We start from the raw sequence: 18,080 nt of genomic DNA, 5'->3' as shown, positions 1-18,080 counted from the left end.
CCTGCTGAGAACTTGTCATACCATTCTGGTTACCCGTACTGCTCGTCAGAGACCACAGTGCTGTAACGTACTTGGATGGTGCCTTACCCTGGTTTAGGTCGGTTCATTCTGGGTGAAGCTTTGCTCCCCGTTACCGGTGTAAATCCTTTTTCATCCTTAACTTTCACCTTGAGTCAGTGAAGGCCCCGTGCCGTAACGTCTTCTGCTTGGACAGCCTGTCCCGTCTGCTGCTGCAGGTCAGAGTGCTTGGCAGGGGCTGAAGGGGGCTTTCTTCTCCGGGAAGAAACGGGCACGGAAGTTGCTCTGGCTTTCATGTCCCTGGCAACTGTGTTATTGTTGGATGCCCTCTTTATAAGCGGCTGTTACTAATCGGGCTGCTTTGCCTGAGCCTCAGTGCTCTCAGTGAAAATGACACTGTCCCAGACCAGGAGCAGGAGAGGTGACAGTTCTGGTACTGGGCTGGCGGGGCAGCGCTGGGGACAGGACTTGCCCGCCACTTCTCACTTGCTCTCTAGTAGTGCCTTCCAAACTATGAAGTCTCTATTCTGGGAAGAAGTTGTTGCGGGTCTGTATCCACGCTCGCTGCGGGACTGAGGGTGGCGGAGCAGGCTCCTCCTGGTCCTCCAGTGCCTGGTCCTGTGCTGGGTGGGTGGGTGAGGTGAAGACTTCGCCCTTTCGGGCATCGTGTGGTCTGTGGAAGGGAAACTTTTGTACATTAGTCAGAGCTCCCCTTCCATTCACGTTATCTGGAAGGAAAGAGATGAAAAGGGAGAGGTGCTCTATAAAGATAGAAGGCATATGGTTAAGGTGTTTTGTAAAATGTGGGGCGCTTGGGCTGGGGAAGAGGAGCTTTTATGTTAAGGTGACCTTGCAGTACTCAGCATTTCCGTAGTAGGAGAGCTTGTTCTGGAATAATGCTGTGTTTTGGTACCTAGGGTGCAAATGTGAATGAAGTGCTGTGGAGTGTGCGGTTCTTCCAGACATTGTAAGGAAAAGGGAACATGGGTAAAGTAATGGAACGGCTAATTTCTCAAGCTTTTTTGTGGTATCTTTTTTTTTTTTTTTGAGGATCTGTGAAACGTTGAGGAAGGAGGTTGTCTTTATCAGTAGTACAGCTCTTTAAGGTTGTCAGGTTGTATCATGTAACCACCAAAATTCACAGCGTTCACTCCAGGTGCTCTGTCAGTAGTGTTAGCAACAGCCTGCTGGAACGCTTCCCACCCGATGTGGTTCCCTTGCAAAGATGCCTGCACATAACCTGACACTCTATTTTAATGGGATATTTCTTAAATGACTAGAAACCTATGTTTCTGTTCAAAACAGGTCTTCCAGCTAGGTACTACTGTGCTGTATCTAGCCGCTCTGGATTTTTTCAGCGTTTACCTGTCACATTATCAGGCTGTTCACTCATTCATACACATCTTACTTGAGCAGAAGATAACATACCAAAATAGAGGTAGACTGTAGGTGCTTCATAGAACACCTCTGGAGTGTTGTTGTGGTTTAGGCCAAATCGGCTGCTGGGGACTTGGGGGACCCCAGATGGGACCGACAGATGCTCCCCTCTACTCCTCTTCAAAGAGAGAGGCAGAGGAGGGAAAAAGAGAAATATTCATTTCAGGAATAAAGTGACTTTCAGAGAAGGCAAAGGCAATCATAAGGAGGACTGCACTGAAATCTAATTATCTCAGTGGTAACTGTAAGCTATAGTTGAAATTGTATGAGCCTTAGAATTCCAAACATTGAACCATGAGATTTTGTCTAATTACTCCATTCCATAAATGCTTTTCCATTTTTTTAATGTGTTTTATTCTCCTTTTGCTGTCAGGGACTTCTTAGGTTCTTGTTCCCCAAATACAGTGCTTAAACTCTTGAGAAACAGAAAGCGAGAAATAGTTAAGAAAACGAGAAAGTAAAGGAACAGAGGTTGGCTTATGGCCTTTGCACAGTCCATTCTTGATTTTTCTAGGTTGCCTCGTGTCTTCTCAAAATATATGACACATTCATGTCTAAATGTAAGTGGATTGTTATTACTTTTAAGTAGGACTGTGGCAGAGAAGCATCCAATTATTTATTCCCTTCAGTTAAGTCATAGGCTACTTAATTGCCTGCTGTTTTCTCCTTTACTTTGAGAAATGCCTTGGTACATAGGGAGTTCTAGCAGAATCCTCCAAGGATATGGGAATTTTCTTGATGAACTTCAAAAGGATTTCCTAGAAACTTAGTCTTTGCTGAGGCTGTCAGTCAGAGTCTGCTTGAGCCCAAGCACAGACTGTTCTGGACATTGACCATTGCCAGCCTGAATGTTTTAGGAACGTCTTGTCGTGGAGACTGCGTGGCTTCTGATGGTATTACAACCCCCCCTCCACTAGGGCAGAGTTGTTTCTTCTGTGATATGACTGGGAGTTGGTTGTTTGGGATTGCTTGTCCAATGTCAGACATGAATTACGGAGTTGCACCTGGCTTTCCCAGGTCTTAAGTTAGCAGTAGGTTATCCTCCACTCCATGACTGCCTTGGTGCTGTCTATGAGAAAAAGTGGATGGTGTCTGAGGCAGTAATGTGAGCACATTTGAGCATTCGGATATTTATAAATGACTGAAATTTGTGCTGAAGCCAATGACAGAAGTTGCTGCAGATGGCGGAGTACCATATTATCAACACTTCTGCTCTTTCTCCACCCTCTCGCTCTGTTCAAGCTCATAAGTTGGGAACCACATTCATTAAATCTGATAACTTACAACGAAGGGAGAACCTTTACGCTGCAAGCAAAACCAGGGAAAAAGACAGATATTGTCAGCTTATTTGCCAAGATACTTGGGCTGAAAGGACCGTCTGAAGTGAATTCTCCCAAAATATGTGTGTATTTACAGTATAGTGAGCACACAGATTGGCAGCAACATGGAGTTTTTGGAACCCATAAAGACTTCAAGGCATTGCTTTGATTTTTTGTTATTGCTGTTTTTGCTGGCTGCCTTATCCTCATGTCCCTTGAAGTGTTTTATAATGTTCTGCTCTCCAGAACTGATCAACTGCAGGCTTCCTTGTTGTAGCACTTGGCTTTGGGTTCATTATAGCTCTGGTTGCTTGTTTGTGTTTTTCTAGGCTAGCTGAGCTTTTCAGAGTTGCTTCTTCCCTTCTCCTCCTCCCAGAAACAGGCACTTCTGTAGTGCATATCTGGGGTGCGTTAGTGGAAAAAAATAATTGATTGCTGATTTAATACTAGGAAAGAGTCAGCAGAAGGTAAGAATACCAGCCACTGGAACAGTCAAGGCAGCAAAGAGGGCAGGAGGCCATCATCCGTCTTCAGAGGAGCTAAAGGAATCCACAGGCTTCCACATAAATGTTTAGGTCTTCTAATCAGATCTTAGAGTGCACCGAGTGTTTCCTCTGGCATGTACTGTGGGGCACAAATCCAGAGGAGCTGTTTGTTTCTTTCTCTGCCTTTGGTTCTGTTTCCATATCCTATTTGTTAATGCCAGTTCGGGCAGTACATCTGGCATGCTTGTTCAGTGAAGCTGACTACGAATTGAGCAGTGTGAAGCCTTCTCTGCTTTTGGCAAGAGTCTGAATGCAATTTCAGAAAAAATTACTTCATCAGAGTCAGTCCGTCGGAGGCATTTCCAGTGGCAGGCCTTGCAGTTACTCCACTCACTAGCAACGAAAATTGCAATTAATAGTGAAATCCGTCTAGCCCAGAGGATGGCATTCACCTTCCTGTATGAAGCCGTAGCCTTTTACTTCTCTGTTCAGGGTTTTCTCGTCTGACGAGGTTTTGGTGGCGATCTCGCCTCCTGTTTGCCTTGCGAGGTCTGTTGCCCGTGCTCGCAAGGGCTGTCCGTACGTGCTCCTTGCGCTGGCTTGGAGTGAGAGTGGGCCCTTCAGGCGGGATGAGGGCCCTCCTTGTGCGAGTGAGCTTACAGTGGAAATTCTGCCAAAAATGTTCTCTCTTCCACTGTCACTTTCGGAGGCCACATCTTTCTGATCTCAGCTCGAGGGCTCAATGAATGCTCTTTATACCTGGATTCCTTCTTAAGCAGCCTTCTCAAAATAGTGCTTTCAAATCTTATCTTTGCCTTATGGATTTTAAAGGTCCCCTGCTCCAGCTGGATTAGGCCCTCCTCTGTATTGGCTGCAGAATATCCATCTTCTTTGGCAGTTGCGGTCCACATTGAGCAGCTTTGTTCTCAGGTTATAAACACGAACCACTTAGTCAGTTTGCCCCTTTCACCATGACTGTAGTGTTTATTTCTGTTTCAGCCATGGTTTGCAGTCTTGCTGGAGAAGCTTTTGATCCACCGGCTTTCCGGTTAAATTTTCCAAGAGCTAGTTTATGTGTTTGGGGTGTGTGTACTATGCAGTATTTCATGTTGGTAGCTTGGGTTTCTCCTTCCATGCGCGTGTTCCTTTGAAGTGCTTGTTTTCTTATTCATCTTTGAACATCAAACTAACAGCAGACCTGTGGCCCTGTAATCTTTTCAGATCATGTAACGGAAAGAATGCTTCTCGTTCTGGCAGCTGCAAGTTCCCCTTAGACAGCAGTCTGAGCCTGGTCTGAAAGCATCACTCTGTCAGTGAACAGAATAACTGCCTGGTGATAATGTACCTATTTTGCAATACTCCGTTGCAGGATTTTTTGAATGTGTGTACCTGGACATACCTAATGAAGGAGGAAATACTGAGGTGTTATTTGGGGACAGTTCTGCCTGAAATCTTCTCTGTGCTCTAGCAAAAAAGTTAATAAAACATGCAGTAAAACAAAGCAGAAATGTTTCTCTTGTGTATCGCAGCTGGATTCACAGGAGAGTGTTGTTGTAGTGTAGATATTTTTGTCATGGAATGCAAGATGCAGTAGCCCCCGCGCACCATGCTGCAGCCTGGATGCCCTGCTGTCATAAACCACGCTCACCACTATGGTGTCTGAGTAACTGCGCTCTGCCTGTCTCAAATAAAACCTTGAGTTACTTAGCTACACAGTTTCAGACTAAATGTGGCTTTAGGAGTAACAGGCTAGTCTTTGGATTTCAGAAATGGAAAGCGTTCATTTAAATTTCTGCAACTGTAACTAAATTGACGAAGCTGTGTTATTTAGATCTTTTTAAAATCTGAGGAATTGGTCGTTTGGAATGATACTCCTTAAATGGGGAGGACAGTAAGCAGGACATTGGCTTCCTCCACTTCTTGCCTTATCCGTGGCTTTCTGATCCCTTCAGAAGAAATCTGTCCCATGATTAAGGCCTTGGATGGGACTCTGGAGACTGACATACTTAGTTCTCATTTCTGCTACTGCCATTCTGTGTGACCTCGAATAAGTTATTTAACCTCTTTAGGTCTCAGTTTTTCATCTGTACCCAAAAAAACCGCCAAACCCCCACCCCCCCCCCCCCCCCCCCCATCATATTTTCTTACAGTATTGCATGTTGCTGCTTATTACATACGTGTAATTGCACAATGGGACAGCATTTTCAATTGGATTTGTAGGTGCTGTTGCAATAAAAATAATAATCTGTTTCTTGTAAATATGCCTTTGCACATTATAATTCAATAGATTAATAGCATCCACTTTCCCAGTCAGAATGGCATTGTGTCTTTGGCTGGAAATCAAAGCGGCAAGGAAGAGAAATGATGGATATTTGAGTATAGTAACTAGCTGTTGACTCATTCATATTGTAGTAATTCTTTGCATATAACTGGATGGAGTTTTCTGAATATTTGTTTCAAACAGCCTATGATTCTTTTGGTCAATCTGACGCGCTCAGTGTGACTCTTAAGAGGTTTCTAAATCTGTTTTGATTCACAGATATTCTTATAAGAATCCTGTGCAGTGAGGTTAAGAACTTCAGAGGTCTTCTAGAAACATTGGTATATCCATTAGAACAACTGCAAATGAGGAAGTACCAGCTGACTTGAGAATAGAGTTTTCAGGTAATGGTCTGCCCAGTATTTGATCCTTGCATTCTTAGCAGTGTTAGAGAATACTAAAGGCTCCATCTTTGTGTTTGCATGTTTTCCTGGACTGCAGCTACTGAAGCCTTCTCATCTTTATGCCAAGACATTCCTTGGCCAGTGGGATCATTCCACTGGCTTTTTTTTTTTTTTTTTTTGTGATGTGCTGATTTAAATACTTTTGTGTTCCAAGAAAAAAAAAGTCTCAGACAGTGTTATGTCCTGCCAGTGACTGGCTGGAGAACTCCTGGGGTGATCAGTGAGATGTAGCTAGCTGCCTTCTGTACTGAACTGTCAGTAAGTGCTGAAATTGGGATAGTACCTGAGAATTCTGCATAAAGAACGCTAGTCAAAGTGTTGTTTAAATGAGCCAGTAGTCTATCTGAATTGAAGAAAAATAATTTATTGGATGTAAATTTGGCAAGAGGGGACTCTGTTGTCTGACCCTTAGAGAAGGATAGGGATGCAGGGAAATGAGCCATGGGAAGGAGGTTGCATTCTGTATACTTGTGAGCTGCTGTCTAGTTCCTTTAAGTTTCTTTCAATTAAAAGATTTTGAAGTGAAACATTTGGACTGATGTTTTGCCAGCAGTGGGAAATGGTTGTGGAGGTGGATCCTGAAACTTAGAACTATGGTTATTTGTCAACCTGCTAGTAAATAGGGTAGAGGTTTATGCTGGGGCACATTCTGTCTGTGTGTTTGTGTGGTTGAGTGTGTCTGTCTAGCTCTTGGTCTGTGTTCCTCACTCGCTTTTTCTCTTTGTGCCTCATGCAGGCCCTGCTATGAATTTTCTCTGACCCCTTGGGGCCATTCCCACATGAAGCTTTGATGTGTGTGCCCAGACCTTGATTGACAAGGAAGTTTTGGTGGCGGCAGCAGGGAAACGAAGAGAAAAGGGCAGGGCTTTGAACTAAAGGGCTTTGAGCTCTGAGATGCTGTGCTTACTTATCTCCTTCAGAATGTTAATTATTTACCAAGATAATTGGTTGGGAGGGGGAAAAAAGAGAGGGGAGGTTATTAAAAAATTCCAACACTAACACGCTACAAAACCCTCATTTTCCAACTTGCAGCTGGCATGAAAAGGATGTTGTGTGTAAAAGGGCTTGAATGTATGTGTGTTGGGGGGGGCCCTTTTTAAGGCACCCATTTCCTAAATAGAGGGATCCCTTCAGACGAATGCAGCGGAAACATCAAAGCTCTTGCAAGAGTTTTCTCTGGGGTTTCTAAACCGTGTCTGGTACTTTTTAATTAAAAAAGTTTATGGAGAGCTGTCTTTGTGACTGGAACAGGCAACCTTAGTCCCTCTTGATTGAGGAATGAAATGTTAAAAGACCCAATAAATAATGATTTCTGCTACATTGTCAGTTCAAGGATGTGAAGATGCCTGGCCACTTACGCGGGAGCTGAGACTTGGAGTAGACTGATGAATGTCTCCTGCTTCAGTCTAACATGATGTAGGTCATACTATATGAAAGTCTCCTACAGCCTTTGGATTAATGTAAAAAAAAATGGTAGTAACGCATACTCATTTGAAGTTTGTAGTTGGGAAGATAGGTGAAGCTGTTTCATTTTGCCTCCAGTTAATACAGTTTTATTAGTCTCTGTATTAGGTAGCAATCCACAGACTCCCCGGTGAAGATCAGGGTTCCTTTGAGTGCTGGTAATTGCTGTGCTGGATCAGGTCCAAGGACCGTCATTCCAGTATCCTGACTGTGCTGATGGTGGCAACAGAGGTTCGAGAAAATTCAAGAGCAGGCAGCCTGCCCTGCACGGTTCCTAAGTACACATTAATGATATCAAGAGGGGCAGTTTCTTACTTTTATCTATTCATTTATTTATTGGATCAAGGTGAGAAATCTAGTGTTACTGTTTTGCCAGGGTAAATGTAGACCATCGTCCAATATTTTTTGTACAGTTTCTGGCTATGACAGTACTTACCTCTTCTACACTGTGGTGATTTGGTTTCTTTATCTGTCTCTTAGTATAAGGCCCTCTGAAAGCTTAAAATCATTGTTTCAGCTAGTTTTTTCTTTATGTAGTATTATACTGATGTGTTAATTCTGGTAGTAAGTATGATATTTTTCTTTCAGAATCCTTACTGGTGCAGCTGGTTAGACCATATCGTATTAATCTTCTGCATATCACCTTCAAACCCTTTTAAAAATACGGGCCTGTGCTTGCAGCAGTGTCTTTTAGCGCAAAGCTTAATAATTTTAAATCTGTTACTCTGCAGTCCCTCGAGAACATGTGGATGTATCATCTGAACATGGTGATATAGTGCACGTATATTAATGCATCACTTAGTTCCAGCACCAGTCTTTCTACTGCTTCAGTTTCTTTGAGGGTGCGGTGTCATACTATAATCACTGTAAGTGGCAGAGCAAGGTTCATAGGTAGATACCCTCCTCGCTTACCTGCAATTGCTTTTGTGATTCCTCGGTTGAATCAGTGGGACCACGAATCCAGTTCTACAGTTTCTGTGGTGCCCGGAGAAGGACCAAAAGATAACTCAGGGACCGATGCATCTGACATGGGGAGAGGCAGAGAGAGTTGGGGTTGTTAAGCCTCGAAAAGAGAAGGCTCTGGGGAGATCTTGTCAATGTGTATAATAAACGTAATGGGAAACCAGGGATGATGAGCCAGACTTTTCTCAGTGGTGCCCAGTAAAAGGACATGAGGAAATGGACGTGAATAACAGGAAATTCCATTGAAATAAAAGGGGGAAAAAAACCCACCAAAACCCAAACCCACTGAAAGGGTGGTCTGACACTGGAACAGGTTGTGGAGTCTCCATCAGATTTCAGAACGCAGCTGGACATCCCGGTCTTGAGAAACCTGCTCTAGCTGACCCTGCTCAGAGCAGGGGCGTTTGGACTAGGAGTCCTCAGATGCTCTTCCCAACCTCAACTGTTCAGTGATTTTCTGGTGGCAATGATGGCTCAGGGTATTCCTGCCTCTGTAGCTGCTCAGTTTTACCCACATTGTAGTTTGTTACAGATCAAGAATAAAGTTAATCTTCTCCAAGTCTCCCTGATGACGAAACTGATCCAAAGAAGTCATTGAAATTCTCTTCTTTAATTGGATTCCTCAATCTTAATAATTGGTGTCCCAAACAATTATTTTAGGGACTTCCTTTATCTGAACTTCTTATTATAACTTTTTGTTGTTTTAATCCTTGAATTTTATTTTAACTCTCCAAATTTCCTTCCCTATTTTCTACACCCATTCTGCTGCTTCATTCCTTATTATTAACCTCGGAAATATTAGCTACCAAAGTTGAAAGATGTTTGTCATTTTTTAATTATGGGTAAATGATAACATTTGCTAGTTTGCTCTAATGCTTGGTTTTTTTTTTTTTTTTTTCTATTTGGGGCTGCACAGCATTTCTAAGACTCAATTTTTCCGAGTAATGTTTACTCAATAGCTAAGGATTTTACTTCCATCTCCTTTGACTTCCAGGTCTTTAATCAACACACTTAATTTTGTTAACTCTCTCTTTCTAAAATATGGTGTTTGCGTTAATTGTTCATACGTTTTCATTTTTTATGGTGTTGAATTGTATTGTATTGTATTGTAATCACTGTTTCTTATTGGTTTGAATCTGATCCTATCTATCACTTAGGGCTAGTTGAAAGTAATTTCTTTTTTTTATGTTTATAATTATTTGTTCAGTAGGTCATCATTTGAGCTACCGACAAATTACTTGTCCACAGTGTAATGCCATTTAATGTGTTGGTATGTTGTATGAGTTTGTATTGAATTTGATTCAGTATTTATTTATGCAGACGTAGCTGAATAAAGTTATTTAGCCATGACATAAGAGACTGAGTGTAAAGCAATGAAAGGAGGAGAAGATGATGAGAATGGGCATTGTCAACATAAGTTGTCAGGAGCTTTGTCATTTTGATTTGTTGCTATTTAAAATTAGAGAAAAACAAGTGAACAAGCCAGATACTGTCTGGTGCATTACATTTGAGTAACTTGAGAGATACCGGTTGCCATCTCATTCTTCCTGTGTGACGGGTATATACCTTAAAATGGGGGAAGCTGAAGTATAAAGCAGTGTGGTAAATTTACAAACAGGTTAAATTAGGAACCAGGCCTGCTGACTAGAACTGTGGACATTTCCACACATTCCCCCCCCCCTTTTTTTTTTTTCTTTTTTTCCCTTCGGAGAGCCTCTCCATGGAGCAGTCGTTAATGGTAGAGTGGCAGAAGCTGGCTCTGGCTTTATTGCACTTCGTGGTTGCAGAAGGAAGAGTTTGTTCTCATAGATTATGCGCTAATGGGAGCTCTGTTTAATGTGGTTTTGTGTATGCATTTACCAGAAATTGCTTGTTCTTGTGCAGCACTGAAGGCGTAGGCGAAAAGATAAGATTCAAGGTAATCTGGTGCATACCTTTCTGGGGCCATTCTCAGTAAAAGCGGCGATGTCTCCCACCTTTCCACTGATGTGGTCAGCCAGGGCACTGTGGCACTATCCTTTTATCACAGGGACAGAACTTACGAGATCACAGACTCAATGAATTTACATACTTTAACTTACTTTCACTTGATTCAGTGCTTCATGACCTGTATGTGGGGTTTTTTTAAGGTGTGCCACACAGTGTAATTAAAGCACACACTAAATGAATTATGATTTGGCTGCCTGACATCTCAAATAATAGTCAGAAAAGAATTGTTGAAAAACATAAATCACTTGCACAGGTGTTTAGCTGGAATTAGTTCTGGCCACGCTGTTCATTATTTTTATCTGGTTTGGAGGTAGATATATAAATAAAAAATAATCATTAATAACATTTGCAGATGAAGTAAAGATCATCCGACTGATAACTGTAGGACTGCCTTTTTCATGTTTGCATTTATTTAGGTCACATAATGAGCTAAATAGATGAAAAAATGTTTGATTATGGCAATTATTCTGACAAGTAGGAACTTGGAATTCAGGTGGGATTTATAAAAGGATATACTGCGTCCTGGAAAGCTGTTGAAACTAGACAAATTCCAACCAGAGACAGGGTATAAATGTAATAGAATAATCTAGCAGAGATTTCTGAGGGCTTTTTCTGAGGATTTCCCTTCTCTTACTATCAGCCACCCAGGTCTCGGAAGATTCTTGATCACGTCCATGTTGTCTACTCAACAGTGGAGAACGTGGGTAAAATAAAATGGCCTGAGATACGGGACAGGGGAGAATAAATGGCAGGTCATCAGCGCAATGAGCATTTGCCGTACAGGTCTCATCATCCGTGTGTAGTAGAACAGATCTTAGAATTTTGTGTCATGTCTTACCCTGAGTGCCCTATGCTCTACACAAGTTTAGCTTTCTCTGAATTATAGATGGTTCAGTGACCTCAGCTTAAACTCTGAATTTGTCCGTAGCTGTCTAACCTGTCACTAGTGTTCACAGTGAACTGTGAAAGCATCTGCAATTGGTGATCTTTCCCCCTTTTGCTGCAGGCTAAACTCTTTCCAACTGCTGTCATTCATTTTGGATCTGAGGAGAGCAGGGGTGAGTGAATTTCCTCTCTTCTTCAGCTGACTGTATAGCTCTTATAGTAGATCCAGAATTACATCCTTATGTTCAGAGTTCTTCCAACAAAAGACAGTGGAGTCCTCAGGAATGCTGGTAAGTGTTCCATACCAAATGGCTGAAGCTCTTCAGAGCTAGCTTGGTCAGTTAGCTTGAGCACAAATGTAAACAGAGCACCTTTCTTAGGAGATTTGTCAGGCTCTGGAGTAGGTATTGTCTTCTATGGGGACAAGAATGATAGAAGAATGACTCTGTAGAAGGAAATTCCATTGTTCAAAATGTTAACTAGACAAATGACTATGAAACACTCACAGACCTCCTGTTGTAGTGGACTGGCTGGAGATGGGAGAACAGGTCTGAAATATTGATTCTTTGACACTTCTGGTTTATGCTTAGAATCTCTGTTTCTCCCAAAGATTAAAGCATGCTCTGGCTTCTCAGAAAAGTTTCTGAGATGCAGCGAGCACTGAAAGAAAATGTCAAGATCTTGAGGTTTGAACGATGAAATAGGGCGCCTTGAGTTGTGAAAGCAACTGTCAGAGCTTTAAGAGTGTCCTGTGTCAGTTGGGGGAGGGTGATTTAGTATAGTACACAGCAGGTATTTGCTGAGCTGAGAGCTGTGTGATCCTGTGGTGATTGATGTCTCTGTTACCAAACAAGTGTTTGGGTTTCATTTTTAAACAGATTGTTACCTGAAGTCAGACCTGCTGAGCTCTGCAGTTTCCCCTTCCGCAGCTGATTTATTCGTAGCCAGGTATGTTGGGAGTGAATAGAGTTGCAAATGGGTGTGTATTTCAGGGATGGGAAGCATGAAACAAGCCATCTTGCTACAAAGAAATGTGTTCTGGAGATGCTGGGACTTAGTTTTCTTCTGAAAGAGTCATACTGTCATACTTCATAGCTTTGTGAGTCCTTCTTTGCAAAGTAGGATTTCAGTGACTAAATCAAGTAAATCCTAGGGCTTTTATCATGAAAAAGAAGAGCCTTTTCAATCTGACTTTAAAAGTTTAAAGGAGGTGGGTACAAGGGGCTATTATGAAAAAATGAAGCTTAATTCTATTTGCTTCTTTTCTTCCTCAGATGTTTGTCCAAATCATTAGTTCCTTCTGCTTCATCATCTTTAGAATCAATAGTTCCATCCCTGTCTGAACCAGAAGTGGGAGGTGACAAAAAGACCGATGAGCAGCCAGAACCAGCCAGTGTGCATGAAGCTCCGCAGGTGTTGAGAAGGGCCCCTGGGAAAATACCCAAATGGCTGAAGCTGCCAGGTATCATGAAATCGGAGGAGAGCTCTTCTCATTCTGAACTCCCCAGAAAGGCAGGGGCTTCTCTGTGCCAAACATGTTGCATGTTGACAGTATTCTTGAAGGTGTCAACATAAAGCTTGCAGGACATTTGGTTCAGTGCTTGTCAATCATGATCAGTTTGTGACTGACTTCTCCAGTGAAGGCTGAGGTTTATCTGAATGCAGGCTCTGGGCAGTGTTGAGTCTGATGTCTAATCCATGTGCTTGCAGCGCTCTTAACTATGTTCTGGGCTTAATGTGTTGAGTTCTTAACTATGCTAGTGTAGTTCAAATACTAATAGGAATGATATTTTACATACCAAAGGCCCATGTCATCTGTTAAACCTGTCGTTATTTTTCCTTTGCTGGTATAGTCTGGTTTAGTACTTTCCATTCTCTTTTTTTTTTTTTTTTTTTTTTTTTTTTTGTGAGTTGGTCTTTCTGGTTTTAATCTTAACTGAAAACAGTAGTGGTTTTCCATAGTTAAGATTGCAACCAAGTTTCCATTACAAATTTTTTCTTGGTTTATCCTGATCAGAAAACTGCAACCTTGTTTTTAGTCTCAGAACCAATAGCTTATGTGTGGCTTTATATCAGGATTTATACAAAATATGGTAGGTTGGTTGAGAAGGGCCCCTGGGAAGGGGTTAGATACTGGGGTACTGGTTCTAGGCTGGTACTGGGGTACTGATGCAGATCACGTGGGAAGCAGTATCTTCATGCTGGAAGCATTCCATTTAAGAGTAGGACTTTCTTTCCTAAGTAAAGATTATCTGGATAAAGTATGAAATAACATCTCACCTACTTGTGCAGGTTACCCATTAACAGCTGGTATGAAAAGTTAATAACATGCTCTAACATGCATGTTAATAACAAGTAGGATGAAGTTCCCTGCTCTGAAAGTTATGGTGTATTCACCTTTCCATCTCCCTAAGAAGTGCTCCTACATGCTGCCCAACTGTTCCCTGAGCACAGCAGTGTATAGAACCCTCAGCAACAAGATCATGTTAGTGAGAAATGATACAGTGCAAATTACATGATTAAATGTTTTAATGCTCTTACGTTTATTTTGTAGGTGGGAAGAGATGAAACATTCTGGGCTGCTGGATCAGTGAGCAGTCAGCTGTGCCTCTTTCCTGATGAACTTATTCAGAATGTGTAAGAAGTTGTTGGTGGCCCTGGAGAGATCTAATCTGTATGAACATTAGTTATAAATAGAAAATTGCTATTTCAGATGCTAGCTTCACCTTTTGGAGGAGTGGAAGGCCTGTTTGTGGTCTTTGTTGACTACAGAAGCAAGGTTAGAGGGTAAATTTAAGCTTTCTTGCATGCAAATAATACGAATAGAGAATTAATGGGGAAATAATTCCTATGTACTTTCTGTGAAGGACTTTGTTTCCATCCGTATTTTTAAATTCATATCTTCCCAGTTCTACCTTCAGAGAGAACTTGAGTCTAGCTGCCTGAGTTCTAGCATCAAGATACAATCTGATTCAGTTTCACCTATAGTGAAGTGCTGCCTAGAACAAAACCTCTCTGCTTCTTGCTGGCTGGGGTTAGTGCTGCTGATAATTCTGGGCATAGATGGCTGGAAAGTGGGTGCAGAGGAACCGTTTAGGTCACTTAAAACAGTTTAAACAGGCTTTTCCTGTGAACCTCTTGATCTGCTGCACTTGTATGGTTTTCTGTTGCCAGAATCTTGTTAACAAAGAACACTGGTATCTGGTAATGGAATGCATGTGGAGTTTGTTTCTGCCCCAAGCTCTGTGTTTTATTTTCACTACATATAATTAACGTCAGCAATTACAGTTACAGTGAGGAAAAAACATCCAGTAAGAGGGTCTCTTCACGTGACCTTTGATCTATGGACTTCGTGGCCCGAGCGCTTCCACAGCAGAGTAGCTGTGCTCTGCAGTGCAGTTAGTGTGCAGAGGGAAGCACTAGTCCGGATCCTCCTAGACCCTCCTGCCGACGTTGTACTGGGATGGGCATTGTTGGTTGGAATTGCGCTTATACTGGAGGTGAACTCTATAGTGCCACAGTAGCCATGGTGTGTATTTTACTTGAAGTCTTCTCCATGGATCAGTGATTCATGTTGGACAGCTGGGGTTCCCTGTTACGGTAATAACATGTTTTCCATTTTCCCTGTATAGACAATTGTTCCCTGAACTACATGTGCATCTGCACAATTTGTAGTTGTAATAAAGCAGAGCGGCCATAGGAGGCCTTTTTGTCGGTCTCTTTGATAATATGTTTCTTCCCCCAGTACTCAGTTTCTCTGTCAGTTCACAGGAACCTGCTCTCTTTTCAATGGGCCTGTCATGCCTCATTCCCTTCCTCCAATTTTTTTTCAACAAAGCAAAATGGAGCTTTGTACCATCTGAATGAACTTCAAAGTGGCTAGAAAGGGCACCCAGGGTTCCTGGCACTTGTCGTTGTCTCCCAGCCTGGCCAATGTTTCCCTTCAGGTCTAATTACTTCCAAATGCTCCCAGATGCTTTGAAGAAACTCAGAGGGAGGGGGAGGCATGAAAGAAAGGTGGAAGAGGAACAGGGAGACTCAAAGTGGAGGGACCAGAATGCTTTAGCAAAGATGTTGATTGATTTCTTATATGACACCCAAACATAAACAGGGAATGTGTGCGGCCGCTGGCAGTGGGGAATGCAAAAGCACAATGTACAGCTGCTGCTCTAAATCCTTACTGTGGAAAGCAAGTCCTTCTTGCACTTGACAGGCTGTAAAAGACATACTACCGGGGGGGGGGGGAGTTAAAATAATGTTTGAAGTTTATTACTTTAGTGGATTAAGTGTCGTCTGAGCTTATGCTCAATAGGACTATCTGTATCTTGGTTCAGGTGCTATGTCAGGCTTACTCATTTCACAGAGGCCAGAGGTACACTGTAGCTAGAGCTGCTTTGCTGAATTTATGCAGGATATATCAGGGGCCAACTAATAGCCATAGCTAATGATAGGTGATGATATACTTGTGCTGGAGTTTTTGATTCACAGGGTTAGAATAAACAGAAGCAGTCTGGTTGGTAGGAAGTTGTAGTGTGCTTTTAGTTATGCTAGTCTTGTTTTTTGAAGAGCACAGGAAATATCAAATAGTACTGATTTGCTTAGCTATTTTGATTCCACCAGTTTTGACAAAGAGCTAGCACCATAACTATCACCTGCAAGTACCTGATATGGGAAAACAGAAGGAAAAGTTTAGGGACACAAGCAGCAATTATCATTATTACTGAGGCAGTTTTGTGGGGTAAGCGGTGAGGATTAGGAGACTTCATATTGCTAACCACGTGCATTACCTCAGTCAGTTCTGCCCATGCTTGTCCATTCTTTAAGAGGGACAAGATGCCCCGATATTTGAACCTGCAGGCTCTTCACAAAGCTAGCTGCTACAAGGATTCCTGTGCTTCCACAGAGCAATGCATGCAGATACCTGATGAGCTGGATTTGTTTCAATATCACTTCTGCTGTAGTAGCTGAACTCATCCCTGGGGGTTTGGGGCATTCAGAGGTAGTATTACTTGCATTTTTTTTTGCTATTGCCTTTTTTTTACCATATGGTTGTGGGGCTGAAGGCTGAACTAGGTCAGTTCCTTCATGGGTTTCGTTGTACAGCTGCACAAACAGTTGTCTTGGCAAAGAGGCTGCAGGGCAGAGGGATCGGGCACTACTTAAGCTGGTACTGTCATCAGAAAGAATGTGTATTAAATTGTGGTTTTAGGTGAAGTTTCCAAGAGGCTGGTGTCCTGAGCAATGACCTTGATAGTTCTTGGCTGAAAGAGTATGGTGACCTACGGAGCCACTGCCTGCTACAGCTCTCAGTGGGGAAAAAATGTCTTGGTATTACTAGTCTTAAAGAGTACAGATAGCCAACAACAGAGAGTGCAGTCCTTAAGACACGCTGGTGTCAGCTGCTTTCTGTGCAGCCAGCTATAGATTTCCCAACAAAGCCAGTTCAGTTGGGTGGGTCCTGCCTGCATGTGTAAGGTTTCTAATTTCACAGCTTCCCCCCCCCCGCCCCCCTGCTGGCTGAGGGGCCAGGCTGTCCCGTGATGTGGGATTCTCACACATGCTGTTTGTTATTCTGTCCTTTTTCCTTTGGTCCTACAAAGATTTAGAGAAGAGGGTGGGTGAGGGGGAAACTTTGCAAGTCTTTGAAGCAACTTGACTTTCGATGATTAATTGCAGCAAAGAGCCTACACAAGGGAGGGTGACTCGGTTTTAATTTATTGATGTTTCTTTGTGAGAACAAATTTATAGCAGAGGGGAAGCGGCTTCTGAGGAGAATATCAAATGGTTAAAAGGTTCCAAGCATTCTTTGATGTCACAGCCCTGGAGAAATACTGGAAGGTAGTGAGGGACAGACACTGTTTATTTATAAAATAAAGATCAGTTACCTGCTTTTGGCAAGAGCCTCTGACTGGGCTCCTGTTAACAACCTATTCATTAGACTGGCTTGGAGCCGGACCTAAAGTTTCTGCCACGGCTGCCTGCTGAGGCGAGGAGTGCCTGAAGTTTGGATGACGTCTCCAGCCATTAAGTCTTTCCATGCATCTCTCTGAAGCAGCACCTGTTTCTCACATTAGCTGAGACAACACAGCATCACACCGTGCTGTGAAGGGCAGGCTGCTGCTAAAGGAGTAAAGCAGGAAGATGGAAAGCGGTTACAGACTGAGCCGGCCAGAGCAAGCATGTGGCAGCCTCTTGTCAAAAATAGCATCTGACAGCACGGTTGCCTGGGGCTTTGTCGCGCTTGGTAAAGGAGAGGGGAAACAGAAGCAAAATGGCAGAGAAAGAAAAAGTTGAGCCTGCTCTTCCCAGAGTAGACTGAGGATGAGCCACATGTTCACTGTCAGGTCAGGATCTTCTGCTGGCAGGCCACGTGTGCTTCATGAGGCCTCTAGAAATCGAGAAGCTGCAAGGGGAAAGCAGCGAGACAGTCAGCACATCCGCCGGCTCCCTCAGCATCTCCCACGAGGAAGAGGAGTAAGGAGCTTCAGCCCACATCCCTATCCTGTCCCAGAGCGGTCCAGCTCCTCCGTTACATACCAGCTGTGGCAGCACTTTCTCCATGTGCTCAACATCCACTTTCTCCAGGTCCTCCGCCTGGGCCTGCCGTGCTGCTCGTGCTGCGGCCTCTGTGCAAGGAAAGGCCGGTGAGAGGGGCCGCAGACGGTACCTGCGGTCCCGCCGGGGCGCGGGGCTGGTCTTCGGGCAGGAGGACGCGCTCGGGAGCGCGGCGGGACGAGCCGGACGCAGGCTGGGTGCTCGGGGAGGAGACGGGGGTGCCCGGCCGGGGGCTCCCTTC

The 18,080-nt window shown here is 43.3% G+C and overlaps 2 protein-coding genes across 2 annotated transcripts in view; both read left to right on the top strand.

Annotated features, from left to right (window-relative positions):
- Positions 1–17,762, top strand: part of ASPSCR1 (alveolar soft part sarcoma chromosome region, candidate 1) — a 50,742-nt gene extending 32,980 nt beyond the window's left edge. The window contains exons 11-14 of the mRNA XM_009881284.1: positions 11,406–11,457; positions 12,163–12,232; positions 12,559–12,746; positions 17,650–17,762. Coding sequence (XP_009879586.1) covers positions 11,406–11,457; positions 12,163–12,232; positions 12,559–12,746; positions 17,650–17,762 — 423 coding nt within the window. The remainder of the gene's footprint in view (positions 1–11,405; positions 11,458–12,162; positions 12,233–12,558; positions 12,747–17,649) is intronic.
- Positions 17,763–17,843: 81 nt separating this feature from the next.
- Positions 17,844–18,080, top strand: part of LRRC45 (leucine rich repeat containing 45) — a 12,709-nt gene continuing 12,472 nt past the window's right edge. The window contains exon 1 of the mRNA XM_009881283.1: positions 17,844–17,928. Within this exon, the coding sequence (XP_009879585.1) occupies positions 17,844–17,928 (85 nt within the window). The remainder of the gene's footprint in view (positions 17,929–18,080) is intronic.

The sequence above is a fragment of the Charadrius vociferus genome, unplaced genomic scaffold, assembly GCF_000708025.1.
Source record: "Charadrius vociferus isolate BGI_N301 unplaced genomic scaffold, ASM70802v2 scaffold373, whole genome shotgun sequence".
Classification (NCBI taxonomy): domain Eukaryota; kingdom Metazoa; phylum Chordata; class Aves; order Charadriiformes; family Charadriidae; genus Charadrius; species Charadrius vociferus.
The sequence above is the reverse complement of the archived record's forward strand: the minus strand, read 5'-3'. Positions and strand labels throughout refer to the sequence as shown.